Source organism: Pimephales promelas, chromosome 21 (genome assembly GCF_988280905.1).
Source record: "Pimephales promelas chromosome 21, fPimPro1.hap1.1, whole genome shotgun sequence".
In the NCBI taxonomy this organism is placed as follows: domain Eukaryota; kingdom Metazoa; phylum Chordata; class Actinopteri; order Cypriniformes; family Leuciscidae; genus Pimephales; species Pimephales promelas.
In genome coordinates this window covers 30,382,692-30,397,134 of record NC_142789.1, presented here as the reverse complement: position 1 = coordinate 30,397,134, position 14,443 = coordinate 30,382,692, and the positions used below count along the sequence as shown (strand labels likewise).

At 39.8% G+C, this 14,443-nt stretch overlaps 3 protein-coding genes across 4 annotated transcripts in view; 1 reads left to right on the top strand and 2 right to left on the bottom strand.

The window, feature by feature from the left end:
- Positions 1-891: 891 nt before the first annotated feature.
- srsf7b (serine and arginine rich splicing factor 7b) lies at positions 892-9,646 on the bottom strand. The gene is made up of 8 exons (XM_039690240.2): positions 9,516-9,646; positions 8,448-8,628; positions 5,831-6,007; positions 3,840-3,920; positions 3,681-3,758; positions 3,497-3,544; positions 3,367-3,411; positions 892-1,198 (listed from the first exon to the last, which is right to left on the bottom strand). Exons 1-8 carry the CDS (start codon positions 9,541-9,543, stop codon positions 1,147-1,149), a joined length of 690 nt encoding a protein of 229 aa, XP_039546174.1. The 5' UTR covers positions 9,544-9,646; the 3' UTR covers positions 892-1,146.
- Positions 9,647-9,700: 54 nt separating this feature from the next.
- Positions 9,701-11,507, top strand: gemin6 (gem (nuclear organelle) associated protein 6). Its single transcript, XM_039690241.2, has 2 exons — positions 9,701-9,948; positions 10,945-11,507. Exons 1-2 carry the CDS (start codon positions 9,821-9,823, stop codon positions 11,324-11,326), a joined length of 510 nt encoding a protein of 169 aa, XP_039546175.2. The 5' UTR covers positions 9,701-9,820; the 3' UTR covers positions 11,327-11,507.
- A 1,384-nt stretch (positions 11,508-12,891) lies between these two features.
- The window catches only part of sos1 (son of sevenless homolog 1 (Drosophila)), a 38,667-nt gene continuing 37,115 nt past the window's right edge, over positions 12,892-14,443 (bottom strand). For both annotated transcript variants that reach the window (XM_039690236.2, XM_039690238.2), the window contains one exon: positions 12,892-14,285. In XM_039690236.2, coding sequence (XP_039546170.2) covers positions 13,836-14,285 — 450 coding nt within the window. In that variant the 3' untranslated portion in view covers positions 12,892-13,835. The remainder of the gene's footprint in view (positions 14,286-14,443) is intronic.

The following is a 14,443-nucleotide window of genomic DNA, read 5'->3' as shown; positions in this document are numbered from 1 at the left end:
TCGGCAACTGCGTTCAAATATTAAATACATAATTTTTAAATATTAAAAATAAAACACTAACAATAAAAAAGACGAACGATTTTTTACCATTAAATCAGAGAACTGAACATGAATGTGTTGCTCAATCAGTATTTCATTAAAACTTGAGTTATTTAAATGTAAAATCTCACTTTACAGTGAGTTTTAATACATAAGCAAAATGCGAAACAATTACAAATTGATGTTTATGAATTAATTCACTTTTAATCTCTCCATCAGGCAGCATTTTTATTCACACATGCCTATACATTCATAATACCTTCAAAAATAGAGCAGATGAACTGCAAAAATAAAGTTGAAGAGTTCAGATGCAAAAGCCTCTAAGTGCCATTTGAAATTTTCTTCTTTAATGATGATTTTTATCAAACTTGTATATTTAAGTTCAGTAATTTCACTTAAATGGCAATGAAGATTACCTATTAATTGTCATTTAAGTGAAATTACTGAACTTAAATATACAAGCTTGATAAAAATGGTCATTTTAGAAGAAAATTTCAAATGGCATTTAGAGGCTTTTGCATCTGAACTCTTCAGTTCTTCCTTTGCATTTTGCCAACAACAGAAATATCTCAACGTTCTTAAATCAAGACACAAAATCACTCTAGTTTTATGAAAATATTTATGCTTAAAACAAGAACAAATATCTGTCAGTGAGGTTTAGAAATATCAGTCAAATTCAAAGGGAAAACAAGATTATCTTTCTTAAAACCCAAATAAATTTTTACTAGAATAGCAGAATATAGTAAAACACCACTTTAACTGCCATCAGTAGTAATGTCTTCAGCTGCTGAGAACGACAGCGCCACCTTCTGGTCCAGCATCATTAACACATGAGGAAATCTCACAGAGAGGGAAAGTGCTTCAACTTTATTTATTATGCATACAAAACTCAAACTGATGCAGGAACACATGAACCGCACAACAAAACATGTCGAAAATCAGACGAATAAATCAGAAAAATAAACTCAGAATATTCTGCTCCTCACACAACAGCTTCCTTACAATCAAACTGGGCATTTTTAATTATTACTTCAGCTGTACTGCAATAGGAACCGAGCCGAAGGCCCGGAAAACAAACACACACACACACACGCCAGAACGGGAGCTTCAGTCTCGCTCGGGACTCTCACTCCTGGCAGAGCTCCGGGAGGGCGAACGACTGCGAGAGGAACACAGGGGCGAAAATTTCATCAAAATGTTGGGGGGGGACAATAAACATAACAATTCTCAAGAGCAAATTTTGAAGGGGACACCAATAATACAGGCAAAAAAATACAGAGGAAAGCCTTACTACTATTACTAGTGTAGCATGGAGACCATTTCATTATACTTCTTAAAATTTCTTTCTGGTTTAAGCCAGCGGCGAATCTATTTACATACTCTCCTCACACAGCGTAGCGATTCATTTCATTTATTGACTCATTCTTTAACTATATTAACCCTTATGCTGCATTAGGGACATTTTTGGTCTTTTGCAGTTTAATTTCTTTGACCATTTTGGCTGTTTTAATGCAAATGGTATGAAATTTGGCAAAATTGTGACTTTTTGGATACATGTAAAAAATGTGATCCCATTTTGCAAAATATGTATAACACACACTGTGTAGATCAAATAGTAACACTCAGCACCATAAAGACCAAACATGGCCCATTGAAACCCATTAAAACGTTGTTTAAATCTGAGGCTGTCAGTAATACATGAAACATGATTTTTGCACAAACATCCTTTCATTTTGAAGCAAAAGCATTATATTTGCATCATATAGTGTATTCCACCAGATGACGTCACTACATATTTATTCCCTATGGGTGGAAATGCACCTTATTTTACGCAATAGGCAATGTTTAATAGGTGTGAAAGCGTTACAATCTAAATGCACAGCGCACCCGGACTTTCTCATCAGTGTATGGCCGGCAATATTGTAATGTTTAATGACATGAAGATAATGTCTGTTCTAAGTTATTATTGTACTGTACAATTAAATACAATCGTTCCTGAGTCTGCAGTCTGAAAACTTTACCTCAGATCATCCGTTTACTGAATGAATTGAGAATCTCACCTGAAAAATCAAATAACACCAGCAATTGTCATTCAAGCAGCTGATTTCTGTAAATAAATGCAAAACTAAATGCATATTGCAGCATAGGGCGAAGTCAGGATCCGTCAGCACCGATTTGAGACAAAAATAATTTAAATTGTATATAAAACTATGTAAATGGCGCTCTGTGGCGCAGCAGGGTTTTGAACACGGTCCTGAGCCGTTGCTGGGCGCCGCGGACAGACGCCGAACGGCGCCGCCGGTGTGTGTACACTCATAGAGAATAATGTGTTCGAATTTTAAAGACGTGGCGCTGCGCGACGCGACGCTTCTCGTCCGGTGTGCGACCCCCTTTACTAGAGTTCCACAACTACTCAAAAACTATGTTTTTCTCTCCCGCCACCGGAATGTGTGTGTCTGAGGTAAAAGGGACGGAGGCGGTGGACCAACTGTGAGGCAAGGGAGGGGGGTCTCAAAATGTTTAGAACGCTTTTTTCGTTATTGCCCCGTTTGCATTTGTTATTTTATTTCTTAATTATTTTAAGAATATATCATTACATTATTTACAATACACATATTTTTATGTTTTTTTTGGGGGGGGGGGGGACCCTCAGATAGGGGGGGTCCTGACCCCCCCGACCCCCCCGCGATTTCCGCCTATGGAGGAACACAGGGAACAGGTTAGTCAATCACCCCGTCACACACACACACACACACACACAATTAAAATTAGAGTGCAGTAAAAGTGCACATCGCCTCACTTCAGACGGCCTTTAGAGTCTTTAATGATTATGGGTTGAGCGGGAGTCAGTCATGGGCTAATTTTTACTTTTAAGGAACTATCCTTTTAAGTTTAACACGCACAGGAAGTGTGTCAGTGACTTTGCGGTTTGCATGCGACTTTATAATCTTATATGCTCAGTTCTTTATACACGAGCAGAAATGTAATAAGTCTTCCTTATGTTATTTTGGAACTGAATATGTTTCTGAAATCACACAAACTTGTAAAGAACAAGAAGAATAGAAAGCTTTTATCTCAATATTATGACCTATTCCCCAATTCTTCTTAATATCCTTATTATTTTTCCTCTTTCATTTACTATGCATGTATGTTTTTTTTTCTTTTCTTGTTTTTGTTCTTTGTTTTTGGTATGGTATTGTCTGTACAAACTCTTGATTGTATATTGATGGTTTTTCATCTTTGTACCAGTTGTTGTTATCAATAAAAAAAACAAAAAAAAACAGCTAGTGTGTGTGTGTGTGTGTGTGTGTGTGTGTGTGTTCTCACCTTCTGCCCGGAGAGCCGGATTTGGACCTCCCGACTGAACCAGACCTACAGAAACAGAAGCTCCCCATCAACACACACCCATGTGACTGTGTTCAAACGAGTCACCTGACCGGCTGTGTTATTGTGTTACCTGTTCCTGGGAGCGGAGCCGGATCGGGAGCGAGAGCGGGATATGGACCTGGACCGGTCAAAGAAACAATCAACTCAAATGACAGAACCAAACACCTCAGACACACACCGAGTTCCTGTACATGCAATTATAATGAGAGTTTGGCAATATTCGGATTCAAAACTTTTCCCGCTCTCGCACATACCTGGAGCGTTTGGGCGTCACGGACCTGGAGCGCCTGGGAGAACCAGAGCGAGAACGCCGAGGAGAGAAAGACCTGGACCTGAGACAGGGATGAGACATGCATTTACACCACAGATGTGAAAGCTCACACACACACACACACACACACACACACACTCACCTTCTCCCTCTGCTGCGGCTGCGAGAGCGCCCGTATCTCCTCCCTCTGGACCGAGAGCGAGAGTGTGAACGGGATCGAGACCTGAGCGAGTGTGTGACATGTGACACAGGGAGGGAACAAAGGAGAGAGAGTGTGTGTCAGCGTGACGTAAAGAACCGGCCGTACAGATTCACTGACTCATGTGACCCTCACTGACCTCAACTAAAGTAAACAATCACATTACAGATTAACGTTACAGGTACAGTGGAGAACAGGGCTGGGCCGTATAACAGCGTCTCTCGGCACACACACAATTCACTGCGTTAATCACGTCGCATGCCAACCAATGCCAAACGTTTTTAAAAAATTGCTTGAAATAATCAAATAAATGCATCTCGTTTTAATTGTTTAGCTTGAAATAAAATTAAAAACTATAGATATGTTTAAACATTTTAGTTTAAATGTTCTCATTCAGTTTTTCGATGATATTACACACTGATGATCAACATTAAAACATTTGCAAAATTAAGTTTTTGAATATAAAAGTATTTTTAGTGACTGAATTTCTTATTTTTATTGTTTAACTTTGATATAATGAAAAAACTAAAATACATAAAATTCAATAAACAATAAATATTATAGTATATCAATGATGGAACACATTGATCAACATTAAAAAGTTGCAAAATAAGTTTTAGAATATAAAAGTATTTTTATTAATTGAATTTCTTATTTTTATGGTTTAACTTAAAAAACTAAAATTAAAACTAAAATACATAAAATTCAATAAATAATAAATATTATAGTATATCAATGATAGAACAGATTGATCAACATTAAAAAGTTGCAAAATAAGTTTTAGAATATAAAAGTATTTTTATTAAATTGGATTTCTTATTTTTATTGTTTAACTTTGATATAATGAAAAAACTAAAATACATAAAATGTAATGAATAATAAATATTATAGTACATCAATGATAGAACACACTGATTCAAAATGTTGCAAAATAAGTTTTAGAATACAAAAATATGTTTGTTAATTACTTACTTTTCCAAGATTATTAACTAAATAAATATTTCACTTTTTTTCAATAGATTTGGTTTAAATCACCTGGTTTTAAAATTTCTTTTAAAAAAGTCGGATTTTCGCACAAAAAAAAAAACAAATGATTACAGCAATATATCTAGTTGACGCTCGTGGGGTGTTATATCGCCCAGCCCTAGGACTCAGTTCTCTAAAAAAATGTCTACAGCTTTAAACATTACGACTGATTTGAGTTCAGGCTATGGCAATGATATACAGAGAGACACATTAATTGGTACTTGAAATAAACCTTGCAACTTTGCAGGTCGAGCCTCTTTGGAACCGAGGTCTAGCAGATCTAGACGATCTAGAAGTATCTATCATCAGCCGACCTCTGCATCTAGTCGTTCTCTTGGATTTCTAACGATGACATTGCATCGACAGCCAAATCGCTTGATTGAGACTTGATAGAAGTGTGCAAGGCGCTTTTTCTAGACGGGACCGTGGTCTGCCGAGGTCTCGATGCTCTCTTTATCAAAAGCGTGGGCACTAGCCAAATTTACTCGGATTGGCGCTCTCATCAGGTTTGGGTTGGGGGAGGGGCTATGAATAGTTAAGTAGCAGTGGGAGGAGCCTCGGCGAAGGGGGCGTGGCTGCTCGTGCCCCGTCATAGCAGGCGATCAAAAGTGTGGGATTTGCTAGATGCCTCGTGAAATCGTAAAGGATCGTGACTCTCTGAATCAAACGATGAAACCTGAAAGGTTTTGACCAGGTCAGTCGTTAAATATTAAATCCCAAAGAACATTGGAGAAAACATCAGATCAGAAAACAATAAAACATCCCCCCTGCAACCCCACAAAATCAACACAAACAACCACACAGGCAATCAAGCAGACAGAGAGAGAAGAGAACAATATAACAGGGCAACAGCAATGACAGTGTTCTCCATCAACAGGTGGGGTGTGCTCGGATCACACTCGCTGTACCTGCTCCGGCGCCGGCGGCTGTAGCGGTGGCAGTCGTACGCGTAGTGGCCCTTCTCGCCGCACTCGTAGCAGCGGTCGCTCGGGTCGAAGGGCCGGCGGGTCGGCGGACGCTCGTATCGGGAACGCCGTGGCATTCCGGTGGACAACTCCACGCGCGTCCGAGAGCCGCAGATCACACTGCAACCAATCACTCGATCAATCAATCACGTTTATTTTTGCATAGCGCTTTTCACAATACACATGGTGAGAGGTGACGGTTTAAGTTGTGTACAGGAGAAACTCAAAAAATAGAATAGATTCAATCAAAAATGCTGATTCATCCAGTAATGAAACAATTGAGCAAGTCATTGAATCATTCACTCGAGAGATTCAATCAAAAACGCTGATTCATCCAGCAATTAAACAATTGAAATCTTTAAGAGAGTCATTAAATCATTATTTTAAGAGGTTCGATCAAAAACGCTGATTCATCCAGTAAAGAAACAAGTCTTTATGAGTGAGTCATTGAATCATTCACTCAAGAGATTCGATCAAAAACAATGATTCGTCTAGTAATGAAACAATTGAAGTCTTTATGAGTGAGTCGTTGAATCATTCACTCAAGAGATTCAATCAAAAACACTGGTTCATCCAGTAATTAAACAATTGAAATCTTTAAGAGTCATTAAATCATTAATTTAAGAGATTCGATCAAAAACGCTGATTCATCCAGTAATGAAACAATTGAGCAAGTCATTGAATCATTCACTCAAGAGATTCAATCAAAAACGCTGACTCATCCAGTAATTAAACAATTGAAATCTTTAAGAGAGCCATTAAATCATTAATTTAAGAGGTTCGATCAAAAACGCTGATTCATCCAGTAAAGAAACAAGTAAAGTCTTTATGAGTGAGTCATTGAATCATTTATTCAAGAGATTCAATCAAAAACACTGATTTATCCAGTAATTAAACAATTAAAATCTTTAAGAGTCATTAAATCATTAATTTAAGAGATTCGATCAAAAACGCTGATTCATCCAGTACAGAAACAAGTAAAGTCTTTATGAGTGAGTCATTGAATCATTCACTCAACAGATTCGATCAAAAACGATGATTCATACATTAATTAAACAATTGAAATCTTTAAGAGAGTCATTGAATCATTAATTCAAGAAATTTGTTCAAAAACGCTGATTCATCCAGTAAAGAACAAGTGGTGTCTTTATGAGTGAGTCATTGAATCATTGACTCAATAGATTCGATCAAAAACGCTGATTCATCCAGTAAAGAAACAAGTAAAGGCTGCTTCCGTAATCGCATACTTCCCTACTATAAGGCGAAAATCATGATGTGACAAAAGAAGTATGCCTGAATTTACAGTCCTCATAAAAGAGTAGACAAAAAGTACCGAATGACTAATTACTTCCGGTGAGATTCTGAAGTGTGCGTACGATGGACAATTTACTATCCCACGAGGCCACGGGAGAGGATGCATGAATGGCAACTGACGCAGGTCACATGATAATGACAACATGGGGACAATTCGCCTTATTCACTTGGCGGCCATTTTGAAAATGGAACGCCGCTGAGGGGTACACTCACCCGGAAGGATGCATGCGACGCAGCAGCACCAGCAATGAAAACTCGCAGTGCGGACCACCAATCATTCCTGTCTGCCCGAATTAACGATGCAAAATGTGAAGCAAAGTGCCAGTGACTGAAACATCCCCCGGGCTGTGTTAATTAAGGGATACAGTACCTGTATCGGAGGTTTTATCCACGACATTGAACGTAAGAATGGACGCCAATTTACCTCAGTTTCTGCAAGCTTGTAGGAAGTTGACTGTGTACTATTAGAATCTATACAAATCCATTACCATCATTATTTTTATTCTTTATGAATCTATACATATATGTAAACTTGTATTGTCACAATAGCAGCTTATCATTGTCAGTGTGTAACAGGATCAGTCCCTGTCAGACCTTAAAATCACTTCTCCTCTTTCCTTTTACATACATGTGAGTGATTTGATTGTTTTACATGCATGTGTGTGTATGTAAGCTACTGGATGTGTATCTATCTAAACAATAAAGTACAATTGTATCTAACATAGTAACTTACACAGTCAACAACTCCATATTACAGCTTAGCTTACTAACGTTAATTACCTCTGGCTGCTGCAAGCTCGCAGAAACTGGCAAGGCGTCCATTCTTACGTTCAATGTCGTGGATAAAACCTCCGATACAGGTACTGTATCCCTTAATTAACACAGCCCGGGGGATGTTTCAGTCACTGGCACTTTGCTTCACATTTTGCATCGTTAATTCGGGCAGACAGGAATGATTGGTGGTCCGCATTGCGAGTTTTCATTGCTGGTGCTGCTGCGTCGCATGCATCCTTCCGGGTGAGTGTACCCCTCAGCGGCGTTCCATTTTCAAAATGGCCGCCAAGTGAATAAGGCGAATAGTACCTCCGGATTACATTCACACTACACACACTCATGCTATATAGAACGCACCTTTTTAGCAGTCGTGAATTAAATTCAACATAAGTCCCTACTCAAGAGAGTATGCGATTCGGGACGCAGCCGGAGTCTACGAGTGAGTCAGTGAATCGTGACTCCGCCCACTCACTTGCCATCGAGGCCACGCACAGCATCCTCAGCATCTCTGGGATCCTCGAACTCCACGAAGGCGAATCCCGGAGGATTGCGAGCGATCCACACGGTCCTCAGCGGCCCGTAATAACCGAACGCCCGCTCCAGCTCACCCTTACCTGCCCCGGTGCCCAGGTTACCCACGTACACCTTCGTTTCTTAAAGAGAAAAGGACATTAACACCTGTCATCTGTCACTCAGGGAATGAAATAAAGAAATAAGCACGGTTTCACTCTGACACAACAGACTAAAGTTCAATAAATAGAATTCTGCGCTATAATATAAAATAATATATATCATATAATACTAATAGATATCAATAATATATTATTATATTTTTATAATATTAAATTAGAAAATTAGAAACATTTTGACAGGAGACAAACCCAGAAATTTCAAATAATTTTTTATATTTTTTATTATTTTATTTTAGCTTTTATTTTTATATTTTCATTTAAGTTTTAGTCATATTGTTAAGTGCTTTAGACTTTTATGTTTTTATATTTCTATTTAGCTTCAATTTATTTATTTTAGTCTTAGTAATTTTCGTACTTTACTAAGTTTTTCCATGATATTTGATTTCGTTTCAGCTTAATTTAAATTAAAGAATACATTTTAATGGTTTTAGTCAGCAAAATAAACTTTACCCACACTTACTGTTTCAATTGAACGGTTTTAGCATCTACAAACTTAAATTATAATTTCAAATTTCTGAAATACAGAGAAAACTTTAATAAAAACAAAACAGAAATAAAACGACAAATGAATGAACATATTCACGTTAACCTATAACCCAACAAACCGACAATTATTTACAGTATGAATCCAAATAACGTTGTGATCATTCCTATTACTAGTTTTATTATTAATTATCATGATTACTATTATTATTAATCGGTGTTCGCGAGGACGCCATTACAGTTAGCAGCTCATGCTAAAACACAACACGTCTTTTCGATAACCAGACATATTTAATACATGAGATGAAGCATTCTACCTCCAGCCTTGTTTTATTCGTGAATTATTCGTGAATTATAGCACTCACCACCTGCGTGTCGCCCGTGTCGCGACATAACGCGAAATAACGAAATCCTGACGGTCAGCAACAAACAACAGCCTGTCAAACGACTGCTCGCCTGCGCATGCGCAAACTCACGCAGCCCCCGCAAAAACTACATTTCCTATGATTCCCATGAAGGAACTAACGGCCTGCCTCAGCCAACCAATCACACGCTCGTTTACAACAGTGACGTCACACGTGCACAGCATCCACACACGCTAAACTTCAGTGGACATGAAGTCGCGGATTAAGTTAATTAACGCTGATTAAGTGATCAGTGGTTCGCAGAGATGCTGCAGTGGAGGGACAGGAGTCCTCGGCAGTGGCAGGAGTTCGTCAATCAGGAGGTTTGTGTCACCGCTCGCGATCAGCAGCGCTTCGAGGGACGCGTGTTCACGGTGGACCCCGTTTCGGCCAGGTAAACATCAGAAGATAACAACTACAAAACAATTATGTATCTAAAGTACTTAAACCCGAATATTATTGTTTTTTTGTTTCCTGGTTACGCTATTAATTTAATAAGAACGCTACGCAACGGTCCAATGTTAGCTCAGGCCCATTCAATAATTTTAATATTGCATTAGAAAATGCTGAAATGAACTAATATTAAATGCTTTTGATGTGTTGTAACATTTGATCGTTTTAATAATGTAGTGAACTAATGGGAACCTTGATGTAAATGGTTACCGTTTTTCTTTTTGGGTGAGTTAATTTGTATATGTTTTAATTTTAATGGTTTCCCAGATAACAACAGTGTCGGCCCACATCCGGGCCACATCTGGTAAATGTGGATTCAACGCGTACCGGATCTGGGCCGACTGTTTAACATGTATAACTTAATTTAAAAAGAAATATTTTTTTTCATCTTGCATCAAAATCCTGTATATCTATGCGTTTGAAATATAGAGTTGGGTTCTGCTTTAATGTTCCTAAAATAATAAGAGTTTAACATACAGGTTTGTGGTTCTTTATTTTTATGAATTAACCACTTGTAAACTTGTGTTCTTTTTTTATAAATATAGGATTTGTAATAAATCTATATTCATTGAGTCAAATCGGAAATCGAATTTAGAATCGGATTTGAATTGAGAGCTTGCGAGTCGAATTGGAACATTGAATCGATACCCAGCGTGAATCATCTAACATTGTGTTGGTTTGTTTATATATTGTTGTTCATATTGTGTTGGTTTGTTTCTCAGTTTTAAAATCGGTTAATGCAGTTCATATTTTTTTTCCAAGTAGTTCAAGCTTTTTATTAGTTTCAAATACATTTGTCATTATTTTCCCTCCACAGAAGTATTCGAGTCGATTACTCGAATCGATTCGATTTTAGAAACAGCATTTGATTCAAATGAATCGTTTGCTTCTTGAATCAAAGTGTGAATCACCTTACGTCGTGTTTTGTCGATTGCAGTGTGGTGCTGGTGAGTTTCCCGGAGACGAAGCGTCCGTCGGTGAAGGTGGTTCTGGGTCACGCGGTGACAGACGTTCAGATCCTCGCGAGCGGAACGAAGGAATCGGAGAGTCGGATGAAGAGCTTGTTCCTGCCGGACAGAACGCAGGTCCTCAGCGCCGACGAGCTGAAGTCTCGGAGGGAGAACCTGCGCGTGTGGCTGGAGAAGAACCGAGTCCCGGTGACCGAAGACGGCGATGTTCTTCGTGTGGCGGGTGTGTTGAGCATCAGCGCCCCCTACAGCACTGGAGACTGCAACTGCGCCAACGAGATCATTCTGGCCAGAGTTCAGAGTCTAGTCGAGAGCATCCCTGGAGAACACACTTCACTCGCACAAACCTGACATGAATCCACGTGTTCGTTAAGAGGAGATGTTAATGCACGATGAGATAGTCGAACAGCATTTCTCTGCTACATTATATAAATATCTACGTTTTTGATTGTTCATGCAACGTTCAAAGTTCCTGTGTGTTTGCTCATGTTATAATAAATGTTTCCTGATGAATAAACTCTTGTGCATCGCAGGTTTAGTAGTGTCCGCACTAATCGTAAATAAATGTTGAATATGGATTATTGAATTTTTAATATTCACAGTTTAAAACCAATGCATTCAGAATGTACAAATTTGAAAAGATTTTCAGTCGAATTTGTAAATCGAAATCAAATAAACCGAAAATTGCCTGAAGAATATTATAGGTTGCATTTTTAAACAGACTGAACATTTTTGAGTTAAAATCTGAAAGTTGAATATATGGATGATTGAATTTTTAATATTCACAGCTTAAAGCCAATGAATGTAAAAATGTGATTACTTGCTGCATTCTGCCTATTGTTAGTTGTAAGTTCGTCTTATTTGAAGCGCTGATACATCAGGAATCATTTAACTGATTGTTCAATAAACATGTTTTTATACTTTCTTCCATGTTCAGTGTGTAACGTTCGCCTCTATATCAGTGTCACTGTTTCTGAACTCCTGAAACGCCTCCATTGTAGTCTCGAGTTTCTTCTGGGAATCAACACGTCACGATATTCCTCATTATAATAATTAATGCGCAGAATAAAGGGGCGGGGCCTGGTTGAGTTTGTTAGTAGTGTGTTAAACTGGCGGTTATGAAAAGGGGCGGGGCATTTCCCAAACACACATTTGTAGCGCTCGACCAATCACAAAACACAGCTCCAGCTGACCAATCAGAGCACAGTGTGCTTTCAGAAGGCGGGGCTTCATAGAGACAGGAAGTAAACAGAGCGTTACTGACAGACTGGGAAGAGAGGAGCCGCAACAATGTACCAAAAAACCAAAAACAACCATTTTTTATGGTTTTACTTAAAAATAAGAACACTAATGAAAATAATTCTTACTTTTCAAAGGCAGTAATCTCACTTTCCCCACTTTTTTTGTCTTGTTTGGTCATGATTGCATTTTGTTTGATGTGTAAAAGCAGATGTTCAGTCAAACACACATCTATTCAGACACCTTCAACATTTCTCACAATATCAGTTTATTCGCTAGTTTTGAAAATGGAGATGAAATATGACAATATTTGACTGGTTTTGTCCGTCCTTCTGTTGGACTCTCACACATGAATTATTGAATATCTGTCAGCTGTTAACAATTAGATAATACCAGTTTAGCTCAACCAGTGACCAAGCAATGCTTCATGTTAAAAAGAGCATTAGCCATTACAGAAAACACACTTCAGCAAAACATCGTCCGCTCAAAGTCATTATTGGTGCCATATTTTAATAAATGTAAAATATTTGGGTATAATACGTTTGCCCTCCTCACTTACAGAAATGAACTATATCAAATATCAGAAATGAGTTTTGGTGTCTGAATAATGGTAGTTTTGCCAGAACATCACGAGCTCAGCATCTGGAGACAGTGAAGAAGAGAGACGTGTTCATGGCTAGTGTTTGGCATACAGTGGTAGAAACACTTTTATTCCCTTGTTTTAAGGCGGCGATCGTTTTTTTTTTCTTTACATACTTATTGGCAAAAACAGAAATGATTGAGAAAATAAAAGTTCTAACACATACAAGGACAATCACGTGTGTTTCTTGAAGGTTTTCTCGAGTACCTCTTTGGTGTGCGAGGGTACCTTAAACATCTGCAGTCCCTTTACACTCTCCGTCCACACACACACACACACACAGGCACCGGAAAATAATGGCGTGAACGGTCTTTATCGGGTCTGTTTGGTCGTCTGTCGTCCAGCAGGTTTGTCTGTTTCTCAGTCTGAGCTTGGCCAACGATCGCTGCCGAAAACAAACCAAGCGGTGAAATGGAAACGAACGTGACAAAACAAAAGCCACACAAAAAAACGACACACAGAACGATCTCGGCTTGATTTGCACAATCGTGGTCTCGGAAGAGCACATCTGCTTTCGTTTCAGTCCTCAGATTAACTTCGCTCTGCCGAACATGCCAAAACAAAAGCTACACAAAAAGAACGACAACACAGTTCACGAGAAAAACGATCTCGGCTCGATCAGCACAATCGTCGTCCCGGAAGCGCGCGTCTGTTTTCGTTTAGTTCTCGGATTCGTTTCTCAGTCCTCAGATGAATTTCGCTCCGTGAAGGGTCGCTCTTCCGCAGGTCCAAGCAGGGAGTTCTGGGATTGGCCAACGATCGCTGCGGGCGATGAAATGGAAACGAACGTGACAAAACAAAAGCCACACAAAAAGACGACACACACACAGTTCCCGAGAAAACGATCTCGGCTTGGTTTGCGCAATCGTGGTCTCGGAAGAGCGCGTCTTCGGTCCGAGCACGTGTTTTCGTTTAGTTTTCGTTTCTCAGACGAGCACGTTTGCGGCTTCATCCCGTTTCAGTCCTCGGAGTGACGTCGCTTTATGAAGGGTTAGCGTTCTCGAGGAGCGGCGGCCCGTCGCGATGGACCGACTCTCTTTTGTAGGTTTTCGGAGGGAGTTTGGGGATGGGCGATTGGGACGTGCTCTGGCGCGGCGGGACGGGCGGCCCGGCGGACCCCGGGGTCGTCGGCTCCAGGTCGAGCGGCGAGGAGGGCGTGTGTTTGCGGGGTCCCAGTGGAGAGGGCGACTGCGGGATGAAGGGAGACGGTGGGAAGAAGGTCTGGTTGAGTTCGGAGCGCCGGCCCTGAGGCGGCGGCTGGAGGTGTAGCGGCGAGCTGGAGAACGCGTCTGGCGTGCGCACCGGCTCGCGCGGAGGAAGCGTCGGAGGACTGTCGGGCGGATCCGAGAGCGAGTAACGGGGCGAGAACACTTTAGTGGTGGGCTGACGAGGAGGGATCGCAGGAGCACTGTCCTGGTGCTTCGACATCATCTGGAACACACACACACACACACACTGCGGTTCAAAAAGACAGATCTATGACCATAGACTAGGGGTATCACAATATACCACAATACAAAAATGAAACAGTCACCCAAAATAAACATTACTGTGAGGAAAAACAGTTTTCGTGTCAATAATAGAGCCGA

Excerpts from the sequence above, each read along its gene's own strand:
- gemin6 (XM_039690241.2), top strand. The coding sequence starts at position 9,821 with ATGCTGCAGTGGAGGGACAGGAGTCCTCGGCAGTGGCAGGAGTTCGTC. Across the intron at positions 9,949-10,944 it reads GTGGACCCCGTTTCGGCCAG|TGTGGTGCTGGTGAGTTTCC; the intron begins GTAAACATCAGA and ends TGTCGATTGCAG.
- srsf7b (XM_039690240.2), bottom strand. The coding sequence starts at position 9,543 with ATGTCGCGACACGGGCGACACGCAGGTG. Across the intron at positions 8,629-9,515 it reads ACACGGGCGACACGCAGGTG|AAACGAAGGTGTACGTGGGT; the intron begins GTGAGTGCTATA and ends TTTCTCTTTAAG. Across the intron at positions 3,545-3,680 it reads GTGACGCCCAAACGCTCCAG|GTCCATATCCCGCTCTCGCT; the intron begins GTATGTGCGAGA and ends TGACCGGTCCAG.